Genomic DNA, 26,886 nt, shown 5'->3' on the forward strand with positions numbered 1-26,886 from the left:
CGTGGCCGTCGCTGTGGCCTTCTGGTATATGTAGTGTTCCAATATAAACCCCAAGTGGGTGCGCTATCCAATTTTCGCTATAAACCATCAATAAAACCCCAGTGGGTCGACATGTCTCCTGGCGTGGAAATGCCGTCGCTTTATGGATGCCGAGCAGAGCTAGAGCTGGCACCCCCTGCAAGGCACCAAACTCGCTTCCTCTCCCAGTTCCAACACTATCGTAGTGTCAGCAGGAATCCGCTTTCCTGCGGCGGGCCGTTACTCGCGACCTGGGAAGCCGCTATCAATCCAACGAAACAGGAAACCACTTTGAGACAGGCCCAGGAGGTTTGATTAAACTCTTTCTTTATTGCTCGGCAGCCTGCAAGCATTCCCATAGCTCAGGAAAACCACATCAAAGTCTTAAGATGCTGAACGCGTTTCAGGACGTGAAATCCCTTCATCAGCAGCATACGGTCTTTGCAGGAGTGGATGCGCTGTAGATCTAACACTGTTTTATACCGCCCCAGTGGGCGTGGCCGTCGCTGTGGCCTTCTGGTAACTGTAGTGTTCCAATATAAACCCCAAGTGGGTGCGCTATCCAATTTTCGCTATAAACCATCAATAAAACCCCAGTGGGTCGACATGTCTCCTGGCGTGGAAAAACAGTGTTAGATCTACAGCGCATCCACTCCTGCAAAGACCGTATGCTGCTGATGAAGGGATTTCACGTCCTGAAACGCGTCCAGCATCTTAAGACTTTGATGTGGTTTTCCTGAGCTATGGGAATGCTTGCAGGCTGCCGAGCAATAAAGAAAGAGTTTAATCAAACCTCCTGGGCCTGTCTCAAAGTGGTTTCCTGTTTCGTTGGATTGATAGCGGCTTCCCAGGTCGCGAGTAACGGCCCGCCGCAGGAAAGCGGATTCCTGCTGACACTACGATAGTGTTGGAACTGGGAGAGGAAGCGAGTTTGGTGCCTTGCAGGGGGTGCCAGCTCTAGCTCTGCTCGGCATCCATAAAGCAACGGCATTTCCACGCCAGGAGACATGTCGACCCACTGGGGTTTTATTGATGGTTTATAGCTAAAATTGGATAGCGCACCCACTTGGGGTTTACATTGGAACACTACAGTTACCAGAAGGCCACAGCGACGGCCACGCCCACTGGGGCGGTATAAAACAGTGTTAGATCTACAGCGCATCCACTCCTGCAAAGACCGTATGCTGCTGATGAAGGGATTTCACGTCCTGAAACGCGTCCAGCATCTTAAGACTTTGATGTGGTTTTCCTGAGCTATGGGAATGCTTGCAGGCTGCCGAGCAATAAAGAAAGAGTTTAATCAAACCTCCTGGGCCTGTCTCAAAGTGGTTTCCTGTTTCATTGGATTGATAGCGGCTTCCCAGGTCGCGAGTAACGGCCCGCCGCAGGAAAGCGGATTCCTGCTGACACTACGATAGTGTTGGAACTGGGAGAGGAAGCGAGTTTGGTGCCTTGCAGGGGGTGCCAGCTCTAGCTCTGCTCGGCATCCATAAAGCGACGGCATTTCCACGCCAGGAGACATGTCGACCCACTGGGGTTTTATTGATGGTTTATAGCGAAAATTGGATAGCGCACCCACTTGGGGTTTACATTGGAACACTACAGTTACCAGAAGGCCACAGCGACGGCCACGCCCACTGGGGCGGTATAAAACAGTGTTAGATCTACAGCGCATCCACTCCTGCAAAGACCGTATGCTGCTGATGAAGGGATTTCACGTCCTGAAACGCGTCCAGCATCTTAAGACTTTGATGTGGTTTTCCTGAGCTATGGGAATGCTTGCAGGCTGCCGAGCAATAAAGAAAGAGTTTAATCAAACCTCCTGGGCCTGTCTCAAAGTGGTTTCCTGTTTCGTTGGATTGATAGCGGCTTCCCAGGTCGCGAGTAACGGCCCGCCGCAGGAAAGCGGATTCCTGCTGACACTACGATAGTGTTGGAACTGGGAGAGGAAGCGAGTTTGGTGCCTTGCAGGGGGTGCCAGCTCTAGCTATGCTCGGCATCCATAAAGCGACGGCATTTCCATGCCAAGAGACATGTCGACCCACTGGGGTTTTATTGATGGTTTATAGCGAAAATTGGATAGCGCACCCACTTGGGGTTTACATTGGAACACTACAGTTACCAGAAGGCCACAGCGATGGCCACGCCCACTGGGGCGGTATAAAACAGTGTTAGATCTACAGCGCATCCACTCCTGCAAAGACCGTATGCTGCTGATGAAGGGATTTCACGTCCTGAAACGCGTCCAGCATCTTAAGACTTTGATGTGGTTTTCCTGAGCTATGGGAATGCTTGCAGGCTGCCGAGCAATAAAGAAAGAGTTTAATCAAACCTCCTGGGCCTGTCTCAAAGTGGTTTCCTGTTTCGTTGGATTGATAGCGGCTTCCCAGGTCGCGAGTAACGGCCCGCCGCAGGAAAGCGGATTCCTGCTGACACTACGATAGTGTTGGAACTGGGAGAGGAAGCGAGTTTGGTGCCTTGCAGGGGGTGCCAGCTCTAGCTCTGCTCGGCATCCATAAAGCGACGGCATTTCCACGCCAGGAGACATGTCGACCCACTGGGGTTTTATTGATGGTTTATAGCGAAAATTGGATAGCGCACCCACTTGGGGTTTACATTGGAACACTACAGTTACCAGAAGGCCACAGCGACGGCCACGCCCACTGGGGCGGTATAAAACAGTGTTAGATCTACAGCGCATCCACTCCTGCAAAGACCGTATGCTGCTGATGAAGGGATTTCACGTCCTGAAACGCGTCCAGCATCTTAAGACTTTGATGTGGTTTTCCTGAGCTATGGGAATGCTTGCAGGCTGCCGAGCAATAAAGAAAGAGTTTAATCAAACCTCCTGGGCCTGTCTCAAAGTGGTTTCCTGTTTCGTTGGATTGATAGCGGCTTCCCAGGTCGCGAGTAACGGCCCGCCGCAGGAAAGCGGATTCCTGCTGACACTACGATAGTGTTGGAACTGGGAGAGGAAGCGAGTTTGGTGCCTTGCAGGGGGTGCCAGCTCTAGCTCTGCTCGGCATCCATAAAGCGACGGCATTTCCACGCCAGGAGACATGTCGACCCACTGGGGTTTTATTGATGGTTTATAGCGAAAATTGGATAGCGCACCCACTTGGGGTTTACATTGGAACACTACAGTTACCAGAAGGCCACAGCGACGGCCACGCCCACTGGGGCGGTATAAAACAGTGTTAGATCTACAGCGCATCCACTCCTGCAAAGACCGTATGCTGCTGATGAAGGGATTTCACGTCCTGAAACGCGTCCAGCATCTTAAGACTTTGATGTGGTTTTCCTGAGCTATGGGAATGCTTGCAGGCTGCCGAGCAATAAAGAAAGATTTTAATCAAACCTCCTGGGCCTGTCTCAAAGTGGTTTCCTGTTTCGTTGGATTGATAGCGGCTTCCCAGGTCGCGAGTAACGGCCCGCCGCAGGAAAGCGGATTCCTGCTGACACTACGATAGTGTTGGAACTGGGAGAGGAAGCGAGTTTGGTGCCTTGCAGGGGGTGCCAGCTCTAGCTCTGCTCGGCATCCATAAAGCGACGGCATTTCCACACCAGGAGACATGTCGACCCACTGGGGTTTTATTGATGGTTTATAGCGAAAATTGGATAGCGCACCCACTTGGGGTTTACATTGGAACACTACAGTTACCAGAAGGCCACAGCGACGGCCACGCCCACTGGGGCGGTATAAAACAGTGTTAGATCTACAGCGCATCCACTCCTGCAAAGACCGTATGCTGCTGATGAAGGGATTTCACGTCCTGAAACGCGTCCAGCATCTTAAGACTTTGATGTGGTTTTCCTGAGCTATGGGAATGCTTTCAGGCTGCCGAGCAATAAAGAAAGAGTTTAATCAAACCTCCTGGGCCTGTCTCAAAGTGGTTTCCTGTTTCGTTGGATTGATAGCGGCTTCCCAGGTCGCGAGTAACGGCCCGCCGCAGGAAAGCGGATTCCTGCTGACACTACGATAGTGTTGGAACTGGGAGAGGAAGCGAGTTTGGTGCCTTGCAGGGGGTGCCAGCTCTAGCTCTGCTCGGCATCCATAAAGCGACGGCATTTCCACGCCAGGAGACATGTCGACCCACTGGGGTTTTATTGATGGTTTATAGCGAAAATTGGATAGCGCACCCACTTGGGGTTTACATTGGAACACTACAGTTACCAGAAGGCCACAGCGACGGCCACGCCCACTGGGGCGGTATAAAACAGTGTTAGATCTACAGCGCATCCACTCCTGCAAAGACCGTATGCTGCTGATGAAGGGATTTCACGTCCTGAAACGCGTCCAGCATCTTAAGACTTTGATGTGGTTTTCCTGAGCTATGGGAATGCTTGCAGGCTGCCGAGCAATAAAGAAAGAGTTTAATCAAACCTCCTGGGCCTGTCTCAAAGTGGTTTCCTGTTTCGTTGGATTGATAGCGGCTTCCCAGGTCGCGAGTAACGGCCCGCCGCAGGAAAGCGGATTCCTGCTGACACTACGATAGTGTTGGAACTGGGAGAGGAAGCGAGTTTGGTGCCTTGCAGGGGGTGCCAGCTCTAGCTCTGCTCGGCATCCATAAAGCGACGGCATTTCCACACCAGGAGACATGTCGACCCACTGGGGTTTTATTGATGGTTTATAGCGAAAATTGGATAGCGCACCCACTTGGGGTTTACATTGGAACACTACAGTTACCAGAAGGCCACAGCGACGGCCACGCCCACTGGGGCGGTATAAAACAGTGTTAGATCTACAGCGCATCCACTCCTGCAAAGACCGTATGCTGCTGATGAAGGGATTGCACGTCCTGAAACGCGTCCAGCATCTTAAGACTTTGATGTGGGTTTCCTGAGCTATGGGAATGCTTGCAGGCTGCCGAGCAATAAAGAAAGAGTTTAATCAAACCTCCTGGGCCTGTCTCAAAGTGGTTTCCTGTTTCGTTGGATTGATAGCGGCTTCCCAGGTCGCGAGTAACGGCCCGCCGCAGGAAAGCGGATTCCTGCTGACACTACGATAGTGTTGGAACTGGGAGAGGAAGCGAGTTTGGTGCCTTGCAGGGGTGCCAGCTCTAGCTCTGCTCGGCATCCATAAAGCGACGGCATTTCCACGCCAGGAGACATGTCGACCCACTGGGGTTTTATTGATGGTTTATAGCGAAAATTGGATAGCGCACCCACTTGGGGTTTACATTGGAACACTACAGTTACCAGAAGGCCACAGCGACGGCCACGCCCACTGGGGCGGTATAAAATAGTGTTATATCTACAGCGCATCCACTCCTGCAAAGACCGTATGCTGCTGATGAAGGGATTTCACGTCCTGAAACGCGTCCAGCATCTTAAGACTTTGATGTGGTTTTCCTGAACTATGGGAATGCTTGCAGGCTGCCGAGCAATAAAGAAAGAGTTTAATCAAACCTCCTGGGCCTGTCTCAAAGTGGTTTCCTGTTTCGTTGGATATATATATATATATATATATAAATAAATCAATATTTTCTATAGAGATATTTTTGACAACAATATTTTTCCCCCCAATATTTTTGTACTTACCATTATGAAGATAGGAAGTCGATATTATTGACAACGATATTTATGTCCCGATATTTTGGTAACTCAATATTGTGGTCGTCGATATTCTGCTAGTGATCCATTCCAATGTAAATCTGTGTCTGTCTAACGCAACTTCCATTTTACACAAGTATGTCTGAAGCAGGCGCGTCCACCCACTAAGCTTTCTTAGCATTTACAGCGGCAGAAAAGTTGGGAACTGTCTTTGCCACTAACTGGCTTCAGGATATCTAGATAGGGATCAATAAAATCAAGAATTGGAGTGCCAATCAATCCACTTGTTATTGTAAAACGCATCAGCATGTTGGTTACTTGCGAGAGTAACTGTGCCAAGATTAGTACCATATTTGTCTTGAGAGCACTGATCCATTGGTACCATGACTCATCCATGCCACTTTATAAGGTAATCATACAGTGTGGACTCAGGCCCCGCAGGAGCCGCCGTATGACTGTGAGGGTGGGCATGTGGTACTGTCAGTGTGTGCACTGTTCACGGTAGGTACATTCTGTGCGCAATGTGCGAGCTTAAGTAGCGGTGTGCAGTCAAAGGTACAGATGTTATGGGATCAGTACCACGGTCTGCTGTATCAGGCTTCAGCTGGCCCATAGCCAGGGCTTGATACTTTGGGAAATGTGACCCAAGGAAGAAGTGCAGCGTAAAAGGAGTCATGTCTGGACAGTGGCCTGATCCTCTTCCACAACCTCCTTTAATAACAGGCATTGGATAAGTCAACAGGTCTCGCCTATTCAAGATCTATTGTCTTTATAAATGAGTTTTTTTTTAGACATGTACAGCAACGCTGGGATTAGATATCACAATCCTTGTCTGTCATTCTGAACTGGGAGCCCCCTACTTAGCAGACCTGATTAAGATCCAGACAGTTTTGTTCTGGCACACGATCTGGACTTCCGATTACACTGAGTTTACCCGCTCTATTGTAGAGGATTGCCTCAGATCTATGTCTGCATTAAAAATTCCTTGGCTCAAATTTGTGCGCAATTTTCTGGCCGATATCGACCACCCTGAGTACTTCAACCACCCAAGTGATTTTGACTGGTATCACAAGGAAAGGTTTGAAATTGAAAATGTATTCACTACTTGAGGTATTAATACTATCCTACGAGATTAATAAATCCTCTGTCTTGAAGAATCAATTGATCTTGACCAGCTATGATATGCAACCGTATCTAGTTAATGTACATAATCTGCGTCATAGATTCGTATTGACCACTAATAACTGGCAGCACGAACTAGCAAGATGTACATGTGATAATGTATCCATGCAGAGTACCATACACATCCTATTCTTTTGCAAATTTTACTCTGAATTGAGGAAACGCTACATTAAGCCCCTGTAAAACCGTTTGGTTTCGTGCAATGCCGAGCAACTTTTATTTACTTGCAAACCCTACTGAATTTGTATACATCTGTTGTAATGTCACGGTTTTTATTGGCTGTAATAAGATGTATGAAGCTGCTATAGAAACTTTATTGATAACAAGAGGGTGTTCCTGTTTGTTTTTATTTTAACTTATTTTTAACCGTTTTTAATCCAGCGAACACACTTATTTTTGTAGTTTTTATGATATACTATGCGATTTCGAATAAAGCTTATTTCAACTTTGATATCACAGCGCTTACCAAATATTTTAATGACTGCTGCACCATGTTCCAGAGGGGGTAGACTGATGATGAATCTGTTTTGAAACATGAATGCGCAGAATGATGGGATTAAGTGAGGAGCAGCACTGCACTTTACTAATTCGCTATATGTCCCCCAGTTTAGGGAACTAATACCTGTGTTTATTATTCTGGCTTTACCTGAGGAACCTTGGGGTAGTGGATGGGAGGGTTAGGGGTAGGGCTGACTTTAGCTCTGGTGGCATCTGGTGCCACAATCTTTTTTGACATCCCCCACCCCTCATCACCTCCTGGATCCCCTCACTACCACATGGCAAAAGTGCCCCTGATCTCTCCATAGTTCCCTTTCACATACATTTAATGTGTTTTAAAGCGCTGCTAAAGGCTGGCTTTACTAATCTACTCAGCTATCCACATAAAATACAGATCTGTTCTTTGCAGCAGGCATATTAACCCTCTGCACTACTTTATGGCGAGTAGCAACTGCTGCTAGACAAAACTCCGAGCTCTCTCTCTAGCAGGAACATTAAACGCAAGAGTTATCCTGACATTTTTATTGCTGCCTGAAAGCTGGACGACAAGGAGCTCTGCAGCAGGTGCTTTTAAATCGTAAGTTATTGCTAAACACAGTGCCCTAAGGTCAGTGCCGCCCATCCAGGTCAGTGCCTAAAGCCGGCCCTGGTGAGGGGTGCAGTGACGGGGGAGGGGGGAGAGAGAATACAGGGGCTATTTGCTTCGAAAAATACTTTCCACTGACAGTAACCACAGTAACCAACACCAAACTGATGGGCGAGTCCCTATATCTTGGTGACAGACATGTTGTTAGAGGGCTGCCTATGGACTTTTTTTCATTGTATACTCCCACGATGAGGACTTCAGCGCCTTGACAGATGCGGAGCACACATGGCGGGACACGCAAGAACACTTCAATTTCCAGACTGGGGGACATCTCTAGGCCTCTGCTATTGGTAATGCTTCTGGCATATGCGTGAGAAAATGTATGCTTATTTTTTTAGCATCACACTGGTCATTAATAAATTAAAATCACAATGCGTCTTTCCTGAACTTGCACTTGGTAAAATTGTTTAACAATTTCTTGCAAGGAGGCTCCTTCTCCAGACAGCCACCATTGTGGTTCTGTGAAGCTAGGCGACCCCAAAGCAATGCAATTTGTCTAATTTGCCTTACTAACACATGGATCAAAATTCGTGAATAAGCTTTTGTAAGTAGGTTAAGGTGGGTTATCACCTCTTCGATTAGTCCAGACGAGAATGGCTTCATGCCCTGACATGGTATGAAGCACTGCATTAGGAGGGTGCATATAATTCTGGCATAGGCAAATGAGCTTTCTGGTACCAGTGCCCTGATTTTGGTAGATTTCGAAAAAACATACAATTCTTTTAATAAGAGCGTCCTGCGCAGGGGGGGATTTTGAGCATAATTTTCCAGCCTTTGTCCAAACACTGACGAAGGATCCCTGGGCTTCTGTCCAGGTTAACAACCGTTTTGTCTGCTTCTTTTCTCCTAGAAAAGGTCACCATGGAGGGCGCCCACTTTCCATTCTGCTATTAGCTGTTGCCACAGAATTGTTGTGGCTTCGATGATATGATATGCCTTGGTACAAGGCTTTCAATGGGATAACCACGCGAGTAACGGGGTTATTGGCCTTTCCTGAATTTAATCCATTAAAAGCCAGGGAGGTTATAGACTGGTTAGGAAGAAAATAATTTCTCATATCTATGCACACCAATGGCTAACGCGCTGGAGCAATTTAATGAGCTGTGATCCTACTGGGAACAAGAGCTAGGGCGGATAGAGGAATACGAATGGACGGAGTCAAAGATGGTTCTCGAAGAGCTGGCCATGTCAACCAAACTCGCATTTGCCCAAGTTAAATACTTTCATAGGCTCTGTTATTCTCCTAAGTGACCCTGTCAGAAGGACAGGGCCCTAGGTTTCTGACTGTATCTGCTGTCATATGGAGTTAAGGATTTCTTTCATGCTGTATTATCCAAAAACATTGGCACATCATTGCCTGCACACTCACCGCAATATTAGAATGGCTACAGATTGATCCTGGGGGTCAGGGAAGACATGGGAGGTACTCGCGGAGAGGGATCACTGATATGTTTATATTTGTTGCTAGCAAAGACGAATGCCGTTTGACACTGAAGATTGGCCAAGGCAACCCCAGTGAAGTAGTGGATAAAAGGAATGGACAGACATTCACGCCACACAGAACTGTTTCACCGGGGAGGGGCGACGCCCACAAAAGCACACGAAAACCCTGGCATTTTACTGCATACAGGACTCTTACCATTTGCTAGAGATCTTTTGTTACATAAATTGCCCTTTGCATAATGGCTGGTATTGCTCGTGTATGCAAACACGTGATCAATTTCCATGTAATGACATTTTGTTTACCACATGACAAAAGCTCAACAGAATTTGTTTATGAAAAAAATGAACTGAATTTACTGTGTTTGACCCTCTCAAGAAACAGCCCTTTACCTAAAGTGGAATTATCAGTTCCCCCGCCCCCCGCCCCGCATGCTCATTTCATTGTTACTTCTTTGATTACTGCTTTCTAGAAAGTTATCACTACACTTCTTTTGTATACTTCTTTCCTCAGAGCCGACCTTGAACCACTCCGTTTGCTAAGGAACACAACCGGAATGTGTAGTCAGATGTTTAAGTTCTCAAAGTATGTATGATGAATGAGGCATGTCCGTTTAGGTAGACCCATTGCTTTATCGTTGTGCAGACTAATGGGCTTATGTAGAGAGTGGCAAGCCACCTGTAAACCCGCCGAGCCGGTGGAGGCCATCGTCAGCTAGCATATTTAGAGCTCTGTTCCTCCTTGCTGGACTTGCATGGTAAAAGAACTGCTTGTTCTTCGTACCTGGGTGCACTATTCCTCAAGTGCAAGTAGCCCACCCATGCTAGGACAGGGCCAATATGACCCTCTAAAGAGGGGGAGTGTGGCTGAGTTTGTTGGCGCGGGCTTCTACCTTAACTGAACATCTAAATGACCCCCTAAGTTTCTTTTGCTGCTCTGAAGACACTGAAACTTATTTTTGTCTTTGCTTCGTATAAGAAGAGGTGAAGGATATTGACACATTAAACCATCGAAGCATTAAGTTATATAAACAGATACAGTTCTAAAACGGACTTTATTTCATTGTATATACACTTAAAAACTAAGAAATTAACATGCATTGTGAACCTCTAACAAATATTACATTAAAAAGCATAGCACCGGTCACTAGACATGCTGTACTCTCTCTTTCAAATTAAATAAATAAGTGCAGGTACTTTGTTCCTAACCATTCACTTAAAGACATGCCCAGGCCCCATAAAACGGGCATTACATTTCCTTCAACTAGGGACCCTGTACCAACATCTAAGTAGATGACTGTATGAAGGATTATCCATCCTAGAAGTAAGCTGAGAGAGATCTGGAATACAATTTAACCACTACCTTCTTGGTTAACTTTTCACTCTCTTGCAAGTTCTCTAGTCTCCTGCCAATTTGGGGAATTACAATATTGAGTAGTCCCTCAAGAGATCCAACTCGCCTGTGATGTTTCTCTCCTTAAGGGAAGGGAGCACACTTGTGGCATGCTCTGCTCAACCACCGTAGACGCCTTTGGAAGCGTTCCTCAGCTATCTTGGAAGGCTACAAGAGCTCCAGAGTTAATGGGAAAGCAGGTGCACACATTCTGTCCAATGTCATATTTGATGGTGTTCAAGCACCATCTTCGCCATTTGACCTTACGATTGCTTCTGTACAGCATTTTTGGTTGACTCTCTGGTGCATCATCTCAGGGAGGATTGTTCTGCAAATGAGTCACCAGCACAGGTTATCTTGAGTGTAAAACTTACTTAAAATGCATAATAGAGGAAATAAGTGCAGGCATACTGAGCAGAAAGTGTTGTTTATTTAATTACCGCTTTATTTTGTCCATCAAGAAACCTTGTGCAATGAGCATGTGTAGATTCATTTAATCAAGATAAGCAATTTGAACAACTCGGGGACGTGCCTAGACCCAGTTGGGAAGATACATAAGAGGTGGCTTTCCAATGTCATATTTTATCTTTGTGTTCCGATTTACTTGTGTATTTCTGTACTTAAGTAGACATAGGTCTACAAAAAAATTGAAACAGATTTGTAATTCCGAAAAAAAAAAAATCCCCCCGAAAGTAAGCATGTCTTACTAGTGGAAATACATGAGAAATTCCTATTATAGTCTGAACTAAGACACTACTGCTCACAGACAATGCTCTGTGAATCAGGCCTGGATATTGAGGGGGTAATTCACATCTAAACAGGAAGTAGAAATAACTACTGAGAGGAAAGGTTTTGTGAATCATGCCAAGTGATAGCATCCTTGAGTCCTTCTGTCTTACCTTCCACGTAGAGCAGGTGGTATTTGATTGAAATCTTTGGAGCCCCGCGGGCCTCCGCTCTGCAGTACACGATCCCTTTATGGTCAGCGGTGGGCTGCTGATAGACGAAGCCCCTCTTCACGTCATACACAATGTTGGTCCCATCAGCTTTGATCTCCTCAGCTGGGAACTCCCTGTGCAGAGTTACTTTTGCTGATGGTACAGTCACGCGGCAAGGGACAACAGTGGGCTTGTCTGGGTTTAGGTAGACAATCTCAAAATAACTGGACGATGGAACAAAGAGTTCGCCTTTATCTGAAAATGAGAAAGCGAGAAAAACATCATGAGAAATGATAGATCTCCATATGACCATCTCTAAGAACATTGCTCACAGGAACATATTTTACTGTCAACTAAAGTCTGCATATATTTTTTTAATGCCATATGTATCTTGAAGATATTAGTGTTTCTTCAAACATGCTAGGTTCTTCGAACTAGAGCAGCATCCATAATCGGCTGAATCCTTTCTTTTTCAGATATCTGAAAAAAGTGACAACGTAATTACTGTGGAAATTTATTTTTCATTACTACGAACTATCAAACCCGCATTTTGCAGAAGAAAAAAAAAAGTATGAAGAAAAATATATTTATCAAAACATGCTATCTTTCACCTTGAAGGGGGGCTCTGGGAAGCAAATAAACAGCTGACAGTGAAAACGATGTAATTAACTTTAACGTTATTAGGCCTGAGAATTAACTTGCCTTGACAACCACTTTATTAAATACTTTGCGGGTGTTCTCTACCAAACGTAGGTCAGTCAAGTAGGGAAGAGTTAGGACACATATTGCTGCAAGATTATAATCACATGAAATATATTAGGCGAAATTATGGCACAGAAGGGTGCTCACTATGGCATGTGTGAGCAACCTTCCTTGTTCTATAAACCGTAGGTCAGATCAATCTCGTCCCACTATCAGGGGCGGCTCTTCCGTTGGAGCGGAGTAACGTTGCCCAGCTTAAATTCCCCACAAAGATTAAAAATAAAATGGTAATTCATTACCATTTTATTTCTCATCCTCCCTTTCTGAACCAAGGGGCCCATTAGGATGTCTGGCGGATCGCCACCGCCATGCGGGCGGTGGCGATCCGCCAGATATCCTTACCCGCCTGCCTCCCATTTCCCCCCGCCATATTACTATGGCAGGGGGACCGCAGCGGGCGGAAAGACTGTACGCCGCTTTTCTGCCCTGGTCGCCTTGCGACCGGTGCGGAAAAGGTCTAATATGGTGGCGGTGTCTATCAGACAACGCCCGCCATATTTGCATGGGCCAAAACAGATGCCTTTCCGTGGCGGCAATGCCGCCATGGAAAGGTGGAGTTCTGGACTTTTTGGTTCCGTCCAGAGGTGTCAGGGATAACACCCGAAGACCCCGGAGTTCCACCTGTCTCGGTGCACAAACAAACAGAAACACGGGCTTCTCGATGGTGGCGTCAAAGACCAAAGGTTTATTACTGCAGGGACACAGAAGTCACAGAAACTACACATGGGCAGTATCTAGGAGCCTGTTCAATTTGTACAAAGAGGGTTGCTCCTTATATACTAAATATTGGGCTTCAGGCAAATTCTTTACATGTTACCACAGTTCTAAACATTCGTGTCTTAAACAATAAATATTTGGCGTTGCACAGGAATCGTCAACAGTATCTGATGTCAAAACATTACGAATGAGGGGTTCCCACTAGTCCATCATAATCCCATGTCAATTCTTCATTCAAGACCCGGACCGCCTCATCGTAAATTTCGTTACCTCCCCCTAATAAAGGCCCAGAAGGAAAGGAGCAGAGCCAGGTGCAGAAGATAGAAAGACAGGATAAGAAATGTTTGTGGGTCGTAAATGGGCACGGTTACCAGCTTCGGCCGCCTAATCATGATCAGGCCAACGAACACAAGAACCAGTATAGCAGGACTGGCCTCAGGCTGGGGAAGCAGTTCTTGCCGAGTCATGCTGCTACAGCGTTGCTGGCCTAAGGTGTACGTGTCATTCGCAAGGTGAATCGCCGGTTAAGGCCTACGTATCCTTAAATAAAAAGAGATCATTGCGTGTCCATTGACTATGTGAGGGCAAGGAATACAAAATGGCTTCCGTGTTCTAAGATGGATGTCATGGGTAAATCACAAATGTGTTGGTAACAGGAGTGCTCTTGTTCGTAGCATAGCGAAAACACCAGGATATACTAAATGGATCATTTGCGGTTCACTGATACCAAAATTACGTATTTACGACAATGTTACAAACACGAGTAAAATCGTCACGGAACCTCAGACCCTCCTTTTGCCCTTACATAGGCAATTACTCAGTCTATATCAGAGTCAGAGTCTAATTCTATGCCCATTAGGTCAGCAACATGTTGTTGCGTCATCATCCTGTCTCGTGCCTTTTCTCCTAATGTAGGTGGTTTTCTGAAACAGGTTGCAGCACAGAGACTACACAGAGCGGGACCACATTGGATAACAAGACAGCACGAGAACAGAAATACTAGGATGACACCAATGACCATCAGAACCTTCCATCCCCACGCTGATACCAGAGTCCAAAACCACTCCATGAAGGACCAGTTTCCCTTGTCTACGTGTATAGAGTCGGAAATCTTGTGTAGCTTAGAGATTGCTTCATAGACTGTTGGAGCATTATTTGGAATAAAGACACAGCAGCTCGATTGGATCATTCTGCATACCCCACCTCGATCTGCAAGTATTACGTCTAGAACCATACGGTTCTGCAACGTCATGAGACGATCCGCCTGAAGCTCAGCTGTTAAGTTACTAAGGGCACCTGCAGTTTCTGTAATAGTAGATTCAACTACCCGTGTTAGTTGACGAAGATTTCTACTATTGGCCATAGGCCCCCAAAACGGAAGGAAACCTTTGAAAAAGTCTCCAGCTTCTTGACCAGCGGTATCTTCCTTGCTGAAGACACCTCTTGCTACTCTGGTTTTGTGATAATCTGAAGAAGCAGTGTATGTCGGGGGTAACAATCGAGCAATATAACATGAACCTGAAAAGTCAGCAGGCAGCCATGTATATGCTCTGTCCTGACAAATGAAGTAGGTACCCCTAGCAGTCAGAAAGGCAGGGGAGGAGTTAGACGAAAATACGTAAGTCTCAACGCACTCACTCCTCCCTAGCTGAGCTCTCAGATTTCTCCCATTTCCTTGCAAACAGACCTGCCCTTGGTGAGGCACGACCCAAACTGAAGTGGAGCTTTTACGCTTGCTTTCTCCCAAACTAAGGCGATACTCTGTAGAGTTCCAACTCAAATACACCCGTAATTCATCTCTAGGATAAGATGGAGTATTATTGACGTCTTTAATCATGTCAATAATTCCCTGGACTAAAGCTTTGTTGGCTGAGTTGTATTTAGTGGACCGTGGTGGACGCGGAGGATAGGTTTCAAGGGCATATGAAAAAATGGTCTGAAAGGCCTGAAATGATCCATTATAGCTGAAAGGCAAGACTAGATAGGGAATGCCTTTATCCATAGTGTGGGGTATCAAGCCACACACCCAGCAGTCTGTAGTATTAACTATCAGTTGGTGTTGATGCAAGAGCTGTACAAATGTATTGTTAATAAATTCTGAGCGTCGAGCTTGTTCGTGTTCAGGAAATGAGTGAAAAGAATGCATAGAAGAAACCGTAGAAGTAGTAGGATCAAGGGGAGGTACTGTGGTTACTGGCATAAAAATCAAATGTACACCAAAGATGATTCCACCCACCAACGTTATCAAAACAATTAAAAATGTAACTGCACATTGCATTAGAAAGCATTTGCTGTGAAGTATTCTGTACAGTCTATTTCTGCGAACATAAATTACATTTTCTCGTTGTAGCTCAGGAAGCTCCATCTTCTACGACCGTTCGCGACCACTGATGATGTGTACGTAGATGAAAATGCCTCTATCAGCCCTGGGAGTTCCCAGAACTAACAGAAAGATCGACCTTGTGTCTGACCCCCGCAGATTCAACTAGGCACACAGCCACGACCCTACGGCTACCCAGACGGCAAGGCAATTTTAAAATAAAAAGAAACAATACAAGGTATTAGCAAACTTCCTGGCTGGAGGCAATGTATAGCAAATTCAAATCTGAAAATAGGCAGTTTCCTGCTTTATTTGTCCATATTGCGAGAACGTAAGTTGTATCTCAGTTTTGCAGGAGCTGTCTGATCTGGAAACAATGTATTTTCAGCTGACGTTGCAATGTTCACGTTCGCAGATGGCAAATGTTCTTTTGGTGCAGATGGCAAATGTTCATTGGGTGTGGATGACAAATGTTCAGGGTTCAAAAGAGCAGTTTCAGGAGGAGAGTCAGAATTTGGTGAATCCGTGATTAGTTCTGCATCGCTGAAAGGTATGAACCTGGGGATTTGTTCCGTTTCAGAGGTACCGATTCCTTTCTTTACCCAGTTGTCGTAAGGAAGTGGCAGAGGCACACGTTTAGCATGTGTCGTATGGATCCAGTTTTTTCTTCCGGCCACACGAATAGCAGTTCTCGTTGCTAGCAGGACTTGGAAAGGGCCAATAAATCTGGGCTGAAGATTTTTTGTTCTTGCAAAATTTCTGATGACCACCTGATCACCCGGTTTCAGCTGATGGCCTGGACTCTCCGGTGGCTTTGGCAATGCATCGAAAACCTGTTGGTGAATAAGACTCAATTTAGCAGTCAAGTCGAAAAGGTAATCAATTAACATTGGGTATTCCAGCTGCTTAAATTCTTTCGGTCTAGGTACCCCCCAAACATTTGCAGGACGGCCAAAAACTATTTCATAAGGACTAAGCCCTACTCTAGAATGTACAGTTGCTCTTGTTGATAGCAAAGCCAAAGGCAATGCGTCTGGCCAGGACAAACCCGTGGATGCTTGTATCTTAGCAAGTTTCAGTTTGAGGGTGCCATTGTAACCATCGACTAAACCCGCAGACTGGGGATGATTCGCACTATGAAACTTCTGTCTAATCCCTAAGCCGGCACACACACTCTGCATAACTTTCCCTACGAACTCACTTCCGTTGTCTGACCATACAATCCGTGGCATTCCGTATCTGGGGAAGTATTCTTTAAGAAGAATTTTGGCAGTGGATAAGGCAGTATTGTCCTTCAGTGGGTATGCTTCGATCCATCTGGAGAAAGCACAAACTACCACTAGGACGTATTTCAGATTATTGCAACGATCCATGTGAATGAAGTCTAGCTGGATCACCTCAAAGGGGCAGGAAGGAGGAGCGAAGTGACCTGCAGGTGTGGGGATTCCCTTGCCAGGATTATGCATCAAGCATACCATACAATTTCTCACCACTCTCTCTGCACACTTACTAATCCCGTCATTCTTCCAGACCGGAGCCAACATCTTACAAATCCCTTTTGAACTGATGTGCGCTGTTCCATGTGCCATCGTTACTACTGCAAGCACATACGCATCAGGCAACATCCAACGCTGTTGTTCCGACAAATCAATCCAACACCCACTCGAGTCCAATTTACCCGTGCTCTCTCTCCATGCAAGTTTTTCCTCCTCAGTCGCCTCTTTCTGAATTTCCTTCACGCTTTCCACTGTGTTCTCACACATTCCAGACTCAGAAATCCATCTTGCAGACGTTGCAACATACATTCTACTCATCATATTTCTAGCTGTCTGTTTTGCAGTCTCATCAGCAAAAGCATTCCCACGACCAACATCATCCGTGATTGCTTTATGAGCACTGCATTTCACAATCGCAACTTCAGTCGGCCAGGTTAGAGATTCCAACAAGTCATTAACTAGCTGACCATGTTGAATCTTAGTCCCATGGGACGTAATGAAACCTCTTTCTTTCCACAAACGGCCAAAACTATGGGCCACGCTGAACGCGTACTGACTATCTGTGAACACATTCACTCTCTTTCCCTTAGCTAAAACGCACGCTCTTGTTAGCGCGATCAATTCTGCAGCCTGGGCAGAATTCTGACTCACTCTCGCAGTCTCCACAATCGTACTCAAGGTCGTTACTGCATAGGCAGCAGTCACGTCACCATTCTCCAATTTGAAGCAAGACCCATCAACATACAACGTGCCATCTGGATCTGATAACGGAGTGTCTTTTAAATCAATTCGTCCTTTTGTTTCTTCCTCAGTTCTGAAACAACAGTCGTGTGGTTCGGAATCACTCGACTCTTGACTAGTCAGCAACAATGTTGCTGGATTCAATACATTGCATCTTTTGATCTGAATATGACTCGCTAGCAATGTCAGTTCGTAACCTGATAATCTAGCACTGGTAAGGTGTTGCGTCTTGGTTCGGTTCATGAGTGTATCCACAGCATGAGGAACCATAACCACTAGCATGTTGTTCATTACTAAACCAGCAGATTGTCGAATGGAAGCTGCAGCTGCGGCTGTAGCTCTCAAGCAACTAGGCAACGCTCTGGCTACCGGATCTAATGTTGATGAAAAATACGCACAAGGGCGTTGTTTATCACCAAATTTCTGCGTCAAAACACTCAATGCACAACCTTCTCTCTCGTGGACATAGAGCGTGAATGGCTTACTGTAGTCGGGTGTACCCAATACAGGTGCTGAACACAGTGCATTTCGTAACTCAGAAAAACTCTGCTGACATTCAGCAGACCATGGTACCGGACTCGGAACACCTTTCCCAGTCAAGGCTACCAATGGTTTTGCTAGAAGAGAAAAATTTGGGATCCATTGCCTACAATATGAGGTAATACCTAAAAAGGCACGTACTTCTCTCTGCGTGCTAGGAACATTCATCTGTGTAATTGCTTTTATTCTCTCTGGGGTCAACTTCCTTCCCTCCTTTGACAAGAGATGACCTAGGTAGGTCACTTCTTGGCAGCAGTATTGCATTTTTGAAGGTGACACCTTGTGATTCAAATCTGACAAGTGATGCAATAAAGAAATCGTAGCTGTTTTGCAAGTTTCCTTGTCATCGGCAGCCACTAGAAGATCATCGACATACTGTACTAAAGCAGAACCACGAGGAAGTACGAAGGAATCTAACTGGCTTTTTAATGCTTGACTGTAAATGGATGGGCTTTCACAATAACCTTGTGGAGCGCGTTTAAATCTGAAACTTCGTCCTCCTAGAGAGAAACCGAAGATATCTCTGCTTTCCTCGGCTATCGGAATGCTGAAAAAGGCATTTTTCAAGTCGACAACTGAAAACCATGCTGCTGTAGCAGGAATCAACGTTAACAATGCAGTAATGTCTGGTACCACAGGAAACTGTGGGATCACAATTTTATTAACCTCTCTAAGATCAATTACGAACCTATATACTGGAGGCTTTGTTGGGTCAGTTCGTTTCAAAATAGGCAGTACAGGACTATTACAGATATTACCTCTAGTTTCTTCTATAACGTCTTTCTTGATCAGGTCTTGTACTATCAGTAGGAGCGCACGCTCACCTTCACTAGAGATTCTGTATTGTGGAATTCGTGGAAGTTTGACATTTGCTTTCAAAGTTACTACATAGGGTGGAATTTCCAATAGACCTACATCATTAGGACCAGTCGCCCAAAGAGTATCAGGGAGTGAACGCAGCTCTGGTGGGAGCGCATCCATCGACAAGTACATCGGGGAGATTATTCTTTTACCCAACGTAAGCTGTACTCCTGCTGGAGAACAGTACAATGTCGCGTACAGGCGTTTTAACAAGTCTAAACCAAGCAGATTTTCGTTACAACCTGTCGTCAAAATCAGGGGTGCTTTCAATTGACGGGGTCCAACAGAAATAGACAAAGGACCAGAAACAGGGTTGTGAACAGGGGCGCCCGAAAAACCTACTGAAACGTTTGTTGAGCCAGACAAAGGTGCGCCAGGGAGTTTCGCATGTATGATAGAACTTTTTGCTGCACCAGTATCCAACAGAAACGGTTCGACTATACCTGATGTTGCTACTGCGACATAAGGCCCACTCTGATCTACTGGTACTGATACTACTCCCTCTCTTTGTCCATGGCTGTCCTAGTATTCACTTTGCTGAACTTCCTCACTAGTTTCATAATAGTCTTCGACATGATACTGTGGAGACCTATTCTGTTGGGCAGATTGTCCATTTCGCTGGTCGAAATAATTAGAGGGGCGATCACTTGTCTGTGGAGGCATAGCACCTCGTCCTCGACCTCTAGAGTTTTGCATAGAACTACCACGACCTCTCTGAGCTGCCGCAGCATTATTTTGCGTTCGAACTGGACACTCACTTTTGTAATGACCTTCCTTTTTGCAATAAGCACATTGATTCCATTGGTATTGTGGCCTTTGAAAATTATAATCCGTTCTTTGATAAGACCCTTGCTGCATATTAGTTTGATTCATGCGAGGCGGATAAGCTTGCTGTAAAAGTACTTTAGTTTTTAAATCTTTCGTCTTTTTATCTGATTTTTCCTTCTCTTCTTTATCCCTATTTTCATAGTACTGAGCAGTCGCAAGTATTTGCGCAGTCGTAGAGACAGCCCACGCACTTTCAGAATTCTTTAATTTACTACTAAGTTCTGGCAACAGATTGTGCACAAATTTATCAACAAATAATCTCTGGCCTCCTTCTGTGCTCATATCCTGACCACTATGATCCACGAAAGTCTCCTCGAATCTTGTGAAAAAGTCGGAGACGCTTTCGTCTTTCTTTTGTTTGCACGCGGACAATTTGTCCCAGTTAACGCGCAATGCTGGCATCAAGGTTTTCATTAAATCGATTATTCTACCAGGCAAGTTAGCAATTAAAGGTTCAGGTTTGGAACCACCTATTTGTTGACCATCCGCTGCAATTATAGCTGCCCAGTCACCACCTAGGGCAACTGGATGATTCTCTTTACGAATTTTAGCCCAAATTGGTTGCGGTACTACATTACCAAATAGCAGATCTATGTCAGCAAGATTCAATACACAAGCGTCAACTGTTTGAGCCAACTCTTTGTAGTACCCTGCAGGATTTTTACGCGGATCTGGCAAGGCCTGTTTCACTGCTAATACTTCAGCTCGCTTCCATGGAATATGTATCCATACTCTCTGGAATTGGGCCGGAGCGGCTGCAATACCAAGGTTTACATTAGCTTGCACAGCTTCACGCCAAATTGGTGGAACCTCTCTCATTGGATATTGACGATTTTGTTTCGTACTACGTTTCTCTAATTCTCTTGGTGAACGAAGGGATGAGTCATTCCTATAACTTAAAATCAGTTCCATCGCTTCTTTTATATTTTGACCAACTATCATACCTGTAGCAAACTCTTTCTGAACATTAATTAATTCTCCTAGATTTGATTCAGGGTCATCCTCTTCCAATTCCTCACGTAGAAGGAAACACATCTCATCGAACACATATCGTTGTGTCGGTTCGTTCCATTGCATAAATGTATCTAATACATCTTGTACATTATATCTTCCAACTTTCGAAACCCATCTAAGAGCAGTGGAATCTAATATTCCTCTTTCTTCAGTACTGGGAAGCTGACTACGTCTCTGCACAGAGTCAGAGGTAGGAGTCTTAATCAGAGTTTTATAGAAGGGAGATAGAATATTAGAGACAGAATCAGTGATTCTTCGACGAACAGAAAGCGGAGTCATAATATTAGCAGAGGCAGTGAATAGAGTAGCAGTTGGAACAGATAGATCAGGAACAGTAGGAGTAGCAGGCAAAATAGCTTGTGAAGTAGCAGGTGTGAGCGACACAGGCATAGGTAAAGAAGCCGGCAACCCTAGAAGAGGGGTTGTCGAAGGAACATTAATATTGACTACAGGAGGTACAGGAACTTGATTCAGGGGAGCGGGAACAGGGACACCAAGTTGTCCAGCAACCGGTAATTGAACATTCGGTATAGGTGGAGCCGTAGCACCCTGTGCATACGGTGGGGGTGATCGTAACAAGTAAGACAACAGGGGATCCTTTTCAGGGTCCTCTACTGTCTTAGCCGTACTCGATGGCAAAGCAGGATAGCACTTGTCTATCGCTAAATTACGCTCTCTATCGGCCACCTCCATCGCTTTCTCAGACTCGTTGAGTTGCAGCTGCCTAGCAGACTGTTCTAAAGTCAACTCTTGCTCTTTCTGTTCTTTCTTCAACTTTTTAATTTCTCTCTGTTTAGATTCTTTTCGCCAATAACGGAAAGAATCAAACATTGCCGGCCGGGCTTTCTTCTTAAACAACCTTCTTTCTAGATTATCGAGAACTTCAGGTTCAAAACTACCATGTAGTGGCCAACTAAGGACACCATCTTTCTCTGTGTAGTGGATCCATATCTCGTTATAAGAGATAGGGCCCACACCAAACTTGCAATAAAGATCATAAAGGGGAGTTCCAATCGGAGGAACCAAACACGAGTCCTCCAACTGGGAATCACTGTTGCAACTAAAACAAGACAACATACAATTTTTCCGACTTACCATTTTATAATCCGGAACACAAAACAAACAAGACACAAACAGAAAAGATGCGCACTCGAACCAAGAACTTAGGCCTACCAGAACTGACAAATGTATCGATACCTGAACTGAACAGAATGATTATCGTAACCAGAATAACCAGTGATAACCTTACAGAACTGAACTGAACTGAGAACTAAAAGGATTATCCAAATAGGAGCAACCCTTACAAAATAACCAACTAGCAACCACTGAATACTTAACTGAGGCACTGAAGACGTCACCAAGGAGAAACCCGTCACGTTTCGCCGTACTGAGGACTGCACCTCGGGTCCAAGACAGGGCGACGGTCAAGGCAACGGACCACTGCAGCCGTCTGAACGGGAACCCTCGTGGAAGAGAACGTCGGGGCCACTTTTGCGATATGCCGGGATCGATGAAGTGGGGCGCCTCCCTCTGAAATCTTCACACGAAGCTCCTCGAACTCTTCAGGCTTTTGGACCGGTACCGAATGACGTCGCCCTACGTTGGGCGCCAATTGGAGTTCTGGACTTTTTGGTTCCGTCCAGAGGTGTCAGGGATAACACCCGAAGACCCCGGAGTTCCACCTGTCTCGGTGCACAAACAAACAGAAACACGGGCTTCTCGATGGTGGCGTCAAAGACCAAAGGTTTATTACTGCAGGGACACAGAAGTCACAGAAACTACACATGGGCAGTATCTAGGAGCCTGTTCAATTTGTACAAAGAGGGTTGCTCCTTATATACTAAATATTGGGCTTCAGGCAAATTCTTTACATGTTACCACAGTTCTAAACATTCGTGTCTTAAACAATAAATATTTGGCGTTGCACAGGAATCGTCAACAGTATCTGATGTCAAAACATTACGAATGAGGGGTTCCCACTAGTCCATCATAATCCCATGTCAATTCTTCATTCAAGACCCGGACCGCCTCATCGTAAATTTCGTTACCTCCCCCTAATAAAGGCCCAGAAGGAAAGGAGCAGAGCCAGGTGCAGAAGATAGAAAGACAGGATAAGAAATGTTTGTGGGTCGTAAATGGGCACGGTTACCAGCTTCGGCCGCCTAATCATGATCAGGCCAACGAACACAAGAACCAGTATAGCAGGACTGGCCTCAGGCTGGGGAAGCAGTTCTTGCCGAGTCATGCTGCTACAGCGTTGCTGGCCTAAGGTGTACGTGTCATTCGCAAGGTGAATCGCCGGTTAAGGCCTACGTATCCTTAAATAAAAAGAGATCATTGCGTGTCCATTGACTATGTGAGGGCAAGGAATACAAAATGGCTTCCGTGTTCTAAGATGGATGTCATGGGTAAATCACAAATGTGTTGGTAACAGGAGTGCTCTTGTTCGTAGCATAGCGAAAACACCAGGATATACTAAATGGATCATTTGCGGTTCACTGATACCAAAATTACGTATTTACGACAATGTTACAAACACGAGTAAAATCGTCACGGAACCTCAAAGGCAGGCGGTCTTCACATCAGGAGCCCCCTGCGGGCCACCATGGTGAAAGCGAGGTGGGAGGTGCACATGGGGGGTGCCTGTGGTACCCCCCTGCATTTGCATACGCAATGCGGCAGGCACCGCGCGGTGCCTGCCGCTTTGTGTATGCAAATGCATACATGCATTTTTAGCATTATGGCGGGCGGTGCTGAGAGCACCGCCCGCCACAATGTTAAAAATGCAGGATGGGCCCGCCACAGTGGCGGGCGAATCCTAAAACCCCCCACGGGATCCCCGCCCACATGGCGGGCGGTCCCATTATCCGATAGGATGGCGGGCGGACTAAGTCCGCCCGTCATCCTAATGACCCCCCAAGTGTCTTGCAACAGCCAGCCAGACATGAGCAATTTGAAAACCTCTAACCCAGCTGTCTTAAGACAGCTGGCTTAGAGTAAGTGCAGGCCTCCAGGGTGCTGGGGAGTTCCGAGTGAGGCTGCTCCTCCAATCAGGGCGCTGCTCTCACAACATGAGAGCAGCACCAAGATTGGTGCCCCCACTGCAGCATCCGTTTCCTTTGAAGATGTCCGAAGCGAAGGAGGTCAGTTCAGGTAAGTTTTGCTTTATTATTAATATTTGCATGCACCTGCCACCCCCCGTAGTTGCCAGCCACCACTGCCCACTATTGCAATGTTTTGCTATAGCATCAATGTGTGAAAAAGCAAAATACCCATTCAATTCAAGTATCAATAATCCTTTATCATTTCAGATAGAAAGCGATACAATAATTTAAAATACACCTGAAATGAACTCTCAGACATATTATCTAGTATAAACCATATCATATAATTCAAGTTACTATAGTCAATGATACCGAGGAGGGATTACTCTCTTCTGCTAAAAGCACATTTTCACCACGGCACACCTATCTGTAAAAGGAATCCCTAGTTTGAAAGTGTGCACCTCTTATATACCAAACAACAGTGCGAAAGATGTGCGCTGCCTCCATCATGTAACAGAATGCCACAGCTTCTCTTTTGATCATAATGCGTAAACAATGGCAACAATACTTTTCTAAGCTGGCCAACTGTTTGTGAACAAAATAACATAAAATGCACAGCATTTTCCAGACTATCACAATAACAGTGCCATTCTTTGCTCTGCTGCAGGTCCCACTTTGCTGCGCAGGATTGTATAGGGAGTATGCCCAGCCTACATCCAACATATCATGGCACAACTCAGTAGAAATCGCATATAAAATAAGACTCATATCCCAAGTTTGACTTTACCAATAAATACACTGTTAACAAACAGCTCTACTAATATTTTGGGGTACCCTTTTAGCTGACTGTGCCAGGAGCTATCACTTACCAGCCAGCAGTAGGCAAATTCACAAGATTAGGATTAACCCCTTGGCTGAACCCCATCAAGATACCCATTTCGTTTAGCAGTAGAGGCACAGTCAATGTTTAAGTTCATTTGACCAGTTTATCTAAAGTATTAGATGCTCATACATTTATGGGCTGAGTCCACACATAGCAGCAGGACTAGCAGTTCCGCTAGCGAATCACAGCAGCAGCATGGGCAGGTGAGTGGCCCTCCTTTTTCCACTATCGGACAAGGAATAAGGTGGCCCGGGCAAAACAACAGTTCAAGCAGAGGTAGTCCCACTGCCCTAATAACCGTAACCGCTCACCCTTCACTGTTGGCAGTCAGAGGTTCCCCCAGTGTGGTTGAGGTCTTGGTAGAGTCAGCACAAGTGAGTCCACTCCTTCTGACATTCCTGCAATGTCATGACCATGCTGAGGGTCATGCTCTTAGGCTGTCCGTTTTAAAGGCATGTGAAGATTGGCCATGAAACCCTCTTGGGGGGTGGGAATAGGCAATCCCCTTCTAGACTCCATTTGGCACATTTTACACTCCCTTTATTCAGTCTAATCTTCTGGGTGGTTGCATGCTCCAGGCACAGCGGCTGGGTCTTTCCTCCTCAGTCAGTTATCCGCTTGCATGGGCAAGCATTCCCTCTCCTCTCTCAGCAGGCCAGACAGATTCCCAATCAATCAATCAATCAATCAATCATGCCATTTGTATAGCGCACTACTCACCCGGGAGGGGTATGCTACTGCTCGAACAGCCAGGTCTTGAGTTGTTTCCTGAAGGCGAGATGGTCCTGCGTCAGCCGAAGGTGGATGGGGAGGGAGTTTCAAGTCTTGGCAGCCAGGTAAGAGAAGGATCTTCCTCCGGCGGTGGCTCTTCGGATGCGTGGTACGGCTGCGAGGGCGAGGCTGGTGGACCGTAGCTGGCGGGTGGGCGTGTAGAAGGTCAGGCGGTCGTTGAGGTACTTGGGGCCCAGGTCGTGGAGAGACTTGTGTGCGTGGGTGAGGAGCCGGAACGTGATCCTCTTGTCGACGGGGGAGCCAGTGCAGGTTCCTCAGGTGGCTGGAGATGTGGCTGCGTCGGGGCACATCCAGGCAGACCCATAGTCCTTCCAGGAATATGGTGAAGACTTCAGGTGATGTCCCCCAGCTTTAGGAGACTGGCTGTCAATGACACCTGGCCTGGATCTCAGTAGTTCTTGGAGTACTCTGCGAAGGACTCTGTCACTTGGTCTTGAGAAACTGTAACTGGAATCAACTGGGATAGTTTGGGTGTCACCCTTTTACACAGTTTCTAGACAGGAGATATTGACCCAATGATAAAGTTCTGGAACCAGTTTGAGGTGGATCCCTTTCCAAAGTATCTTCTTCCTTGTTTTCTTTGAAATTTAAAAAAAAATTGCAGCAACGTAAAAACAGAGTGAGAGCGAGACAAGAAGGTCCTCACTGAACAACAGAGATCCCCTTCCTCATCTACTCACAACCGCCAACAGCCACATGTCAGTGCTCAATAAGAGCTGATCAGTAGCCCTTTGCTAACAAATGCCACTCTTGCATTTCTAATGTATTCCGGTCTCCAATCTGTTACACTTCAGTGTCTGAGGTTACATGCTTCCCCTCTGAGCCGCAAGCTATCTCTGTCGGCGAAGGATGTGCAACAACCTTGGTCTTGTGCTCTGCTTTACTAGAGCCATCTAAATGGATATGGAATGGATTCAATGGTCTTTGCAACCATACACTCACAATAACCACAAAGTCTTGTTATCAATCAACATACGTACAGCACGTACGTCAGTGAAGTGTCTGGCCATTACATTCATGGAATTTTGAGGGAACTGAGGGCACCACTCTCATACCTAAACAAGAGCAAAAGTCTATTTTGTATTATCAATCAGAAAATGATACTCTACCACCACCGCTTAACCTCATGGCTTCTGGAGCGATTCCCCTGTAGTGCTGGGCCGTAATAAAAACGGGTGTGGTCATGACGAGCTCAGCTCGTCATGAGCACCTGAGAGGTA

At 45.9% G+C, this 26,886-nt stretch overlaps 1 protein-coding gene across 1 annotated transcript in view; it reads right to left on the bottom strand.

Moving 5' to 3' along the window:
* The window catches only part of PDGFRL (platelet derived growth factor receptor like), a 580,529-nt gene that overhangs the window by 145,271 nt on the left and 408,372 nt on the right, over positions 1 to 26,886 (bottom strand). Inside the window, exon 4 of the mRNA XM_078678941.1 lies at positions 11,630 to 11,923. Coding sequence (XP_078535067.1) covers positions 11,630 to 11,923 — 294 coding nt within the window. The remainder of the gene's footprint in view (positions 1 to 11,629; positions 11,924 to 26,886) is intronic.

This window comes from Lissotriton helveticus, chromosome 2_2, assembly GCF_964261635.1.
Source record: "Lissotriton helveticus chromosome 2_2, aLisHel1.1, whole genome shotgun sequence".
Lineage (NCBI taxonomy): Eukaryota > Metazoa > Chordata > Amphibia > Caudata > Salamandridae > Lissotriton > Lissotriton helveticus.